The 11,122-nt window shown below is 37.7% G+C and overlaps 1 protein-coding gene across 1 annotated transcript in view; it reads left to right on the top strand.

Annotated features, from left to right (window-relative positions):
* Window positions 1-5,748, top strand: part of LOC102585314 (major facilitator superfamily domain-containing protein 12-like) — a 12,041-nt gene extending 6,293 nt beyond the window's left edge. Inside the window, exon 12 of the mRNA XM_015308982.1 lies at window positions 5,571-5,748. Coding sequence (XP_015164468.1) covers window positions 5,571-5,748 — 178 coding nt within the window. The remainder of the gene's footprint in view (window positions 1-5,570) is intronic.
* The last annotated feature ends 5,374 nt before the right edge of the window (window positions 5,749-11,122 follow it).

Raw genomic sequence — 11,122 nt, 5'->3', positions numbered from 1 at the left:
GTGTAATGGGTGAAGAAGAAGGAGTTTTTAATTAATGGTTTAAAAAAAATAATTTTTTTATTGTATAATTTTTAATATATTTTTTAAGTAAAAATGCTCCTCACTCGCCTTAATAGGCGTGTAGTTACACACCTTTGCCAACTCAGACATCCTAATGCCACATAAGCCTGGTCAATAGTCAGAGGGGTTTGTTAAATTGTGTTTTATTGAGTTTAAGGGTCCAGATGACAAAGGTGTAAGTAGAAGGGTTCAGAATACAAACTGATACAAGTATAAGGGTCCACCAGACCATTTCTCCTTAAGAAAACAATATTTAATGGTGGCCAATTAGTCCCGAATTCAAGTTTAAATTGTTTATTCAGCTAGAGATATACTTGAAATAGAGCTGCATATCGGTCGGTTCGGGTTTTAAAGTTTATCGGTTTGACTTATTGGTTATCGGTTTGTAAAGATGCTAAACTGTTATAGAACCATTAAGATCTTGGCTTATCGGTTATTGGTTTGTCGGTTATTGATCGTTATCGGTTCGGTTATCGGTTTAACCATAAAGATTTGACACCAAAAAAATACATTAAAAATCACTTAGAAACAAGGTGACAAACCAAATGAAAACTGTGCACATGAGTTCACAAGTTACATCTTGTTCAAAAGCAAACATTTTTACATTTTAGAATAACCAAGAGTTTGAGAAAACCACAAATAAAAGTAGGAAACCAAACTCTAAGTCAAAGACTTTAGATACAAAATGGTATAAATATAATTATTTAATTTATTATCTGGTTATCGGTTAACCCGTTAAGAACCGATAACCAAAAAATCAAAACCGTTATCTAAACCGCTAAACCAATAACCCATTATTGATAAACCAATAATTTTTTTTGGTTCAAATTATCAGTTTCGGTTCGATTTTGAACAACCCTAACTTGAAAGGTATATTCACCGTGAGTGGCGTAACCAGAAATTTCACGAAGAATATCCAAGTCATAAGTAATTTTATTGTTTTTGAAAAGTGGATGCGCCAATTTTTTTTTATGTCAAACTATGTCATATTAGTGATTGACTTTTTTCATTGGAGAATGCTCCAAAAATTTTAAAATATCAAAATTTTAAGTTTTAAGTTTTCACCGGCCTTTGTCAATGGTAACAAAAGTAACGAGACTTAAAGTAGACTCAAATGAATCTTTTTTCAATTTCCTTATGTACCATTTTCTCTTTCAATTTTGGTAAAGTTGTAGCATTACTTTTACGTTTTATTTAAATTTTTAATGAAAAGTAAAAATAAGTAAAAAAAAAAAAACACATTCATTTGGCGCCACTAATTAAGAATTATTTTAATAAATTACAATTCAAAAATAACAAATTCATCAACAATTTTAATTACTTAATTAATAAATTTAGAAAGTAATGAATTATCATTATTTTAAGGGCGAGACATTACTTAATTAAAGCTTTTTGAAAAATAACATAACTACTTGCGGTGAGAAAGAATCAAACCTACAAACACATAGGCCCTGACTCTTCATGGAGTCTTTCTATCACTGAGCTATCCTGTAATGACCCTCGTGGGTTATTTCTGCGTTTCACATGTTTTTACCATTTTGTCCCTTCGTGTAGCTTCCTTATGGCTTAGGTGTGATGGCATGCTTCCCGAGGTGTTTGGTTGTATTTGGTGCTAGTTTTTGAGTTTGGAGACTTTAAGATTGAAAGAGTTGATCTAGTCATCAACATATAGAGATTTTGGCATCGGATCGGAATTCCGTTAGTTCCATCATTTCCGAAAGGGTCTTTTTGGTCTAGTATGTGGATCGGTTCGGGTTTTGAGGCTCCAGTTGGAGTTGGTGCGAATAGGCGTTTTAGCTTTATAGCTTTGCCTAAAGTTTAACTTTGGTCAATTTTCTTGGTAAAAGTGCTCAAAATCAAATACCTTCAGTGGGGTTAGCCCCGTAATGCCAAACTTGGTCAAGAATGACCTTTGGTTCAGTTTCGAAGCTATCGGGTTGAGTGTCTAGCTTTTGGCATTTTGTTTGTGTTTCTTTGTTAAATGTTGACTTTTGTCAATATTTTGACGAAACGACCTTTGTCAATATTTTGACCATCGCTGGTACCTAAGCGAACCCTTGCCTGACTGACTACTTAGTGGAATACTTACTCAAATAGAAATAGGATCTTCAATTGCATAATTAAACTTAAAGTCTAAATCAAACTCAACTAAAATGAACATCTGGAAATACTTATGAAGTTATAAAATCAATTGTCTCAAGATCTTAAAACATCTCAACAGGAAGAGGAAATAACAACAGAGTCCTCAACATCTAACTATGTATGAAACCTCTAATACTAAGATAGATGTCGGGAAAGAACCCACAACAACCTAACAAAAACAAGAAATAAGTGTGAAGCCCTCCGGAAAGCAAGGAGGCTCACCAAAGATAGCTGGAATGCAAGTGGTATCAACGAAGCTCCTTTTGATGACCCTGAGCACCTGTATCTTCCATGAAAAAATGCAGGCCGAATGACGTCAACACATTGAATGTAGAAGCATATAAGGGGAAAACTGAAAGCATAGACAACTGAAATGATAAGACTAGAAGACAAATTCACCTCAACTCAACTCCAATATAATAGTAATAATAAGAGATGCAATGTTTATGTCACGCCCCAAGCCTACACCCTGGGCGGGACCGGCACCCGGAGACCATTGTTGGCCCCAAGCGAACCCTTGGCCTGGCTTTCTAAACTCAGCGGAAACCTAACTCAACAGAATAACTCAATGCAATGCAAGATTATAAAACAACTTAACTAATGCATAACATGCCAAAAGGCAACTCGTATCTCAAAATAGAATATTTACATATATACATAGATGAGAGACTCAATACTAACTGACTGACTGTCTATGAAGCCTCTATAACACTGAGATGGATGTTGGGACAGACCCTGCAGCATCCTGATAAAACAAAACTAAGAGAACAAAATAACCGAGTCCTCCGGAAAGCAAGAAGGCTCACCACTGACTCTGGAGTGCTCAGCTGGATCAATGGCGTGCTGGATGTTGATCCTGGGTACCTGTGTCTGCATCTTCATAAGATGTAGGCCAACTGACATCAGTACATTAAATGTACGAGTATGCGAGATGGAAAGCTAAACCACAACTTAAGCTTGAAAGGAGTACAAGAGAACACTTACCTTAACTCTGCTGGACTCATGAATAACCGAACTCAATATAAAGCAATAAGACACATGCAATATATATAAAGCTTTTAAAATATTGTAAACAACTTAGTTCGTTAATGATTAAAGCAATAATAAACTCAACTTTACTTATATAAGAGTAATATAACTTTAGTGGGAGATTCTTTAACCGACAACCACCACTATGAGCCCTAGTGATGATACAACGTTTTACCTCACGTTGCCCAAGGACCATCCTATACCTTGCCATGATATAGGACCTTACTTAACTTAGTGGATCCAGTAGCTTAATCTTACGTGATCATCTAAAAGAATGACCCGTTAATTCCCATGTTTGGCTACATGGTTCTTATGGAGAGTTGAGTAAATATGAACTCGCGTCCCCAATTCGGTGTTCAAATACTACTCCCAAAATACTTTAGCTCATAAGTGTTTTAAACACATCTTTGTTAGTTTGAGATAATTGCTCAAAATCTAGCCCAAAGGCTCACTTGGAATCGATGTTCCTTTTTCTTGAAAACTAGCCCAAAGGCTCTTTTGGAAACATAGTTCCTTTCTTACTCAAATGTAAAAACATTTAGAAACTTCTTTGGGAATACATAGTTCCCTAATAACTTTTGAGAAATGAACTCAACTCTATACTCTTGGCTTAACTTGAAACTTGAGCCTTAAAACGAAGTTAAAACGTTTAATAAAGACTCTTGAAAAACTTTAAAGACTTGCTTTGACTTGCTTCTTAACACCTAAACTTGACTTCTAACTTCACTTGACTTTAATCCTAACTTTCCTCGAATTGGAGTACCGATTCGAGGGTAATGATCTCATGTTAATGGATGAATTCGGGATCTTTAGATGTACAGTGTTTAAAACAACTATAAAACATAGGTACATTACCAAGGAACATGTATGAGAAAGTAGGGAATGATAGGGAAAACTTGGCGTCCTTGGTGCTCTGAGAGGCACGGGGCGCCAGACCACAAAGTTCAGAAGGGCTTGGTTGGGGCTCTTCTAGGCGCGCCACCCCAAGGGCTGGGCTTCAGAGCCCCTTTTGGGGGGCGCTGGCTGGCGCGACGCCCCAACCCCTTTTTCCCGAAAACTCTACTTTTCTCCTTAGTTTCTCCAACTCTAAACCTTCTAAACTTCAAAGTTTTCAGCCCCAAACACTTCAAATCATAAATCCCCTTAGTATACAATGGATTCAACTCGAAATCACAACCGGAAACATGCCCCAAAATCAATAAGAACCTCAACACAATCACAACTAATAACTTCAACAAACACAACCAACAACTTCAACAAACACAATCAATCTTTTCTCGAAATTAAACGAGTTTGGCATGTGGGGGAAATAACCAACCCAACACTATGAACTCACATACCTAGTAGGGATCACCCCCGACGATATCCACGACGATCTTTGACGAAACCTTGCTTGATCTTCTCTTTCTCCCCTTCTTCTCCTCTTTACTCACAAACCCTCACTCTCACTCTTTTAAAAAGGGAAAAACTGATCTAAAATCAGTCTTACACCTTAATATATCCAAAATGGATTGGTTAGGGAAAAGACCAAAATACCCTTAAAATTTCCGGACGGACTTCCCTGCTAACTGCCCAACTTCCAAATGGCATAACTCACTCATACGAACTCAGAATCGAGCAAACTCGGCGGCGTTGGAAAGATCATTCCAAGGGATTTCCAAACATAACTGGAACTACAACTAACACATCATGAGCTAGGAGTTATGACTGTTCAAAGTTGACCAAAAACTCACTTTTTCCCATACTTAACCAAATTTTCCAGATTTTTAAATTCTTTCCAAAAATGACTATTTCCAATTTTTAAGCTTCTTCCTAGTTATCAACTTGCAACATGTCACAGTTTAAACATCATAAAACAGAAGATATAAACTCAATGATATATAAAAATACAATAAGATACTCTTTAGTCCTATTTGGGAGGTTCTCTAACAGATAACCATCATTATGAGATATGTGATGATGCATCGTCTCGCCCACGCTGCCAGAACTTTCCTATACCTTGTCGGGGAATAGAACACCTCAACTAAGTGGATCCACTAAGCTATGCTTAAAAGTGATAAGGAATCGTCTAAAAAGTACAAACCTTTACCTATGTTGGCTACTTGGTTTATGATGAATGTAAGTTGTCTGAACTCATCTCCATATCGGTGCTCAATACTACTCCTAATAATATATAACTCATGCTCAAATGTATAAAACATAACTATTTCTCAATTTGAGCTAATTACTCAATAGATTCTCTTAAAGGAGGTAATGCTCTGAAATATCTCTGAACTCATAAACTTATTTAGTAAATCAAAGTTTCTCTCTTTAAATGTTGATAGTATTATTGTTCCCAGATGTTTTGATGATCTCCTCACAAATGCAGGGACCCGGTCCTCTGCAGAGTGTGCTCGTCCAGGTCCATGTGCTATACAGGTGGAAAACAATCGCGTCAGAGGTTGGCGAGGTCGTCAGAGTACCACACCAATCAGAATGGATGAGGTTGTTTGTCCAACGGTTAATACTTCTTTATGATTGATTGATATATTCAACATCACAAACAACAAATTAGATCATTCTATTCAAAGAGAGAACATTCAAGCTTCAAAAAAAACAACAAGGGACCTCATAGACTGACGATTTGCTTCCTGAGCCTGCTGTTATTTTGATTGCTTGTATTTGTGCTTACATTGTAGGATTCGTTTCACTTGTGTTAGAAACATTTCAAAACTTGTGTGAATCACTGTAAGAACTTAGTTGAGGGAAACTTTGTGTCTTTCGTTAAAAGTCTATATTAATCAGTGAGGGTTAGTATAGTAGGCAATGCAGACATTGCTTTGGCTCATTAAGTAATAGTTTGTATTACTTAGAATAGAGATTAAGAGGTTAATCTTTTGTGTGGTTGTAAACTGTGTTTTACTTTTGCTTGAGAAGAATAGTAAAAACAGTTTGAAAATCCTGTGAGACAGGTTGTGGTTTTACTCCCTTGAGCAAGGAGGTTTCCACGTAAAGTTGTGTGTGCTATCTTTTCTTTTAGTATCTTCTTTTGTCTATCATTACTGTGTTAAGGACCTGGTCCCATCGTAGCTAGTGGATGCATACATTCCAACAAGTGGTATCAGAGCTTGACTTTTCTATTTAGGTAACACCAATAAAAGAAAAGATCCTGAAGAAATGGCTGCTCCACCAAGCTTGGAAGAAGGTCGATTCAACGGGCAATTTTATGGATGGTGGAAGACGCGCATGCATGACTACATCAATGTTGAAGATACTGAGCCGTGGGATGTGATTCTTGATGGATTATACATTCCCACCAAAGATGTAGTGGAAGGAGAACTCACCAAAGTGATTCCCAAAACCAGAAGGGAATACAATGAAGTTGACAAGAAAAAGATACAAAAAAACTATAAAGCAAAGAAGCTGCTAGTATGTGGGATTGGTCTAGATGAATACAACAGAATCTCTGCGCGCGAGACGATCAAAGAAATATGGGACAGTCTCAAAACAGCTCATGAAGGAACGACCTAAGTAAAGGAGTCCAAGGTACTCAATATGAGATTTCAGTATGAAGGAAGGTTAAACCATCCACGAGATGCATACAAGGTTCACTTCCATTACCAACGAACTAAGATGTCTTGGTGAGCCCTATTCACCCAAGCAAACAAGCTTGAAAAAATTCTTAGGGTACTTCCCAAGTCATGGGAGAGCAAAGTGAATGTTGTCACTGAAGTAAGAGATTTGAAGGTACTCACCATGGATGATTTAATTGGAAACCTTCAAACCTACGAGTTGAACAGGCAATAGGGGTCAACTGTGAAGGAAGGAAAAAGGAGAAATCAGTTGCTTTGAAGATGTCTCTGGATGATGGGTCAAAAGAGGAGGATGAGATGGCATACCTTACTAGAAGGTTCCAGAAGATAATCAAGAAGCATGAAGGGTTCCAGAAGAAAGGGTCTACCAGCAGAGTAGCAAATGCAAATGATCTTTGCCACAAATGTGGGAAGCCTGGACATTTCATGAGGGACTGTCAAAGCCAGAAGCAGGAAACTCAGGACTTCAAACCTCGTAGAAGAGACCAAGTCCCAGACTATGCTAAAAGACAGGCTCACGCTAATCAAGTAGTGAAGAAAGCCTTTGCAGTCTGGGAAAATGGCTCCAGCGAAACTGAGGAAAAAGAAGGCAGCCATGAAAATGTCTTGATGATGGCTGTCAAAGATGATGAAACCGTTTTCAACTCCATTTTCTCACTGATGGAAAAATCGGACGACGAGAGAACCATGATAAGGTAAACCTTTTTTATCTCAAAAGTGACCTAGATACTTTATCCATTAAAAGATTGAGTAAACTTGTTGCAGTGATAATTAACTCAGTAGATGAATTAATCACTGAGAATATGTTGATAAGTGAAAAACTGAGTCTGTGTGAGGATGAAAACGCAGCCCTTAACTCTCAAATGTCTAAAATAAGTGTTAGGATAAGTATTCTAGAAACTGAGAGTCTGCATCCCAACGAGGGACCTAGTACCTCTGAGGGTGGGAAATGAAAACTCAGTAGCTTTGAAGTCGAATTAGAAGAGAAGTTAAAGGCATCTGAGTCTAACTTAGCTGCCTCTCTTTAAAAGAATTCTCAATTAATGAAGGACCTAAGTAAGATCAAAGAAGAACTGAACCATTCCCTGAAATGGACTGATTCGTCTAAGATCCTTTCAAACTTATCTAATCAGAAGTTCAACAACAAAAAGGTCTTAGGTTGTTGACAGATAGAACCTCCCTACAATCCTCACAATAAATATGTCTCTGTCTCTGACAATCTTCTGTGTACCTATTTTGGAAGAAATGGTCATCTGAAGAAAAAATGTGAGTCTCTAAAAAGAGTAAAAGAAAGCCAGGAGAACTTCCTCAAGTCAAGAAAAAGAAATGTAGAAAAGAAAAAGGTACCTGGTCCCAGCTACCATGTTAGCAAGAATACTTTGCCCCATGGAAAGGAAGGTTTTTTATTAAACCTTTTGACTGTTTTTGCGAACTCCATCTCAAGTGGTTTCCTAAGTCTAATTAGTGGTTCTTGTACAAAGAGAGGAAGCAGTCAATGCTGGTACATGGACAGTGGATGCTCAAACCATATGACTGGAGACACTCAAAACTTCATCTCTTTGGAAGCACACCAGGGCGGTGGTGTGTCATTTGGTGATGGTTGATACGGTCAAATTACACCTCTTTTCAGAAGCATAAGCGATCGTTATCACGTAAAGAACCCAACTTGTAGGTTGGGGTCGATCCACGAGGAATATGGCATAGACTTAAGTTCAATAACGATTATATTCGTTTAGCCAATGTATTTCCGAGACAAATAAGTAAAAGGGGGAGGGGGGGGAAATTTGTGTAACAAATTTTGGAAATTATGAAAGTAATTAGTAAGCAAGATTCAAACTTTTGTTGTTATCAAATTGAGAAGGAAACTAGGGCGTACGTGTTCCCCATAAGCTCATAACATTCGTAATCCTAGTAATAGCAATCCCTTCCTAGTGTATTACATGGAAAGCGATAAGTTATGTATCTCTAAATCCTTGGTCCGGCATCTAGACAATTTCACCCCGCACCTTTGTCTGGCTACGTGTGTATAATTTACTAACCCTTACAATTACCTCATATTAGACGTCACATCAATGTATGGCTTTGTTTCCACCCTCGCACCAATCGACATTAATTCTATTAGATAGTATCATACTAAATCTATGTTGATAATTCTTTTCTTATTAACTACCTCATTAGTCCGACAAGTAGCAACAAAGCGAGTTCTAACGTTGCGCACTGTTAAAAAGACTTTTAGACGAACGAATTATCAATGCATGCAAAACACTATTCGGGAATGACTTAGTTACTATTCATACTTCGTTAATCGCTCATGGTTTTCACAACCCTAGTTGTGGATTTAGTTACCCATATTAGCAAGAAGACAATTCATAATGTTTGAAGAATAAATCATGAACTTACGTAGTAGAGTAGAATAATCCCAGAATTTCAACTTGAATTTCAAAGTAAAAATCACCAAAACGTGCTTAGGAAATTAAGAATTGCTAAAGTTGCAGGTTAATCTCCCAAGCCAAAAACTAGAACAAAAATAATAATGTCTAATCTCCAAAAACGAGGTTTACATACCCTATATATAGAAAAATAAGTCCTAATTAAAAAGGAAGTGAAATAAGGAAATAAAGTTGCAGGACACATCTTCATTCTACGAGACTGACCTACGGTCCGTAGGTCACTTCCGTGGCTCAAGACTTAGGCAATTTTTCTTTCTTCAAAATCTGCAAAATCTCTGTCGCAATCGACGATTCAACAGTATGGACCATAAGTCTATCTACAGTCGTAACTCTTCTCCGTAACACCACACTTAGATTTTTTCAGCATCAGGTACTGGAACCAATCTCTAAATGATTTGACGGAGCAACAGTATGGTCCGTAGATCAATCTACGGTCCGTAAGTCCCAACTGTGGTTCCACACTTGGTCAAGAATTCCATGATCTTCAGCAATGCCTTTCCTGCCCTTCTACGACTATCATCTACGGGGCGTAACTGGACCTACAATCCATAAGTTACCTCCGTAGATCCCCTTTTCTGCACTTCTTTCAGTTGTGTCTTCAAGTTTCCGCGCCTGAACCTATTCCCTGCAAACATGAGAAAAACACATATAAACTAATACAAAATAGCCCTGGACACACACAACTCTCAAGTGAAATGTATACAAAAATACCGTAAACTCACGGTACATCAACATCCTCAACTTAAAATCGTTGTTTGTCCTCAAGCGACGCACTAAGACTCTAAATGACACTTGTATAGAAGCAAGCAATTTAAGCACAAGCAATCACATGGCTCTCTATCCCAACTCTCTTTTCCGGTGCAAAATCTGTTCTCTTAGGCTCTACAAGCTAATTTGTGCGGATCAAAATATGACACAGATCGACCAATCAACTCACCACATACACTGTTCTATTATCACCAAGGTACCAACTTTCCAACAATGTCACCAGTGACCTTACTTCAAACGAAATCCCTTTTTTCACACAATAAATATGATTTTAAGTATAAGGATTCATTCAACACTCACGCTCAGAAGTAACTTCAATTACAAGTAGTGCTCAATACCATAGGTTTGCCCTTATTTTCATTGCTTAGACTCTCCAACTAGGTTCTAGGATCACTATAGGACTTTCTTGGCTTGTAACGTAGGCTTGATGAGTCCACAAATTGGACTCATTTAGGGCTTTATTTTTGATAGAAATAGTGTCCTCAAATGTTTATTTCGTCTCAATATCTAATGAAAACTCTTAAGTTTCAGGTATTTGATGTTTTAGTGGAAGCATGGACACTTAGGTGCAAAAAAGGAACAAAAAGGCTGAAAAGAACGAAGAAACTAAAGCCTGAGCATCGCCAATCACACTTGGTGATTCGCCGAAGGGACGCACTCCACCCTATGTTCCAGTATGCAAATCCCTGAAGGAGCATGATCAAAAAGGCGATGAAAGGAGCAGTCAGCGTTTTGTCGAATAATTCCGCAAAGCAGTACTATCTCGCCCAATGACACAGAGCACGACCATGCTGAAGGCTAGTGCAAGATGGCGATGAACTACACCAAAGGGCGAATCGCCGAGTTAATCGGCGATTCCGACTAACCTCGCCGAAAGATCCGCCAACACTATTTTTTGAAGTCTATAAATACTAAACTTGTTATTAATTTTTAGGAGTCGAACATTTATTTTAATTTTCACAATGGAATAGTACTTTTTGGGATATTTTTTGTCTCAAGTTTGGAGAGGATTTTTGGGAGACTTGAATAAAGAAAGATTTCATCTTCCCCAAGTTGGAAGTGGGTCTTCTCCATTCTTCTTCCTTTGCTTAAATAAAGGTT

The sequence above is a fragment of the Solanum tuberosum genome, unplaced genomic scaffold (genome assembly GCF_000226075.1).
Source record: "Solanum tuberosum cultivar DM 1-3 516 R44 unplaced genomic scaffold, SolTub_3.0 scf00007, whole genome shotgun sequence".
Classification (NCBI taxonomy): domain Eukaryota; kingdom Viridiplantae; phylum Streptophyta; class Magnoliopsida; order Solanales; family Solanaceae; genus Solanum; species Solanum tuberosum.
Note: the sequence above shows the minus strand (reverse complement) of the source record. Positions and strands in the feature narration are given on the sequence as shown.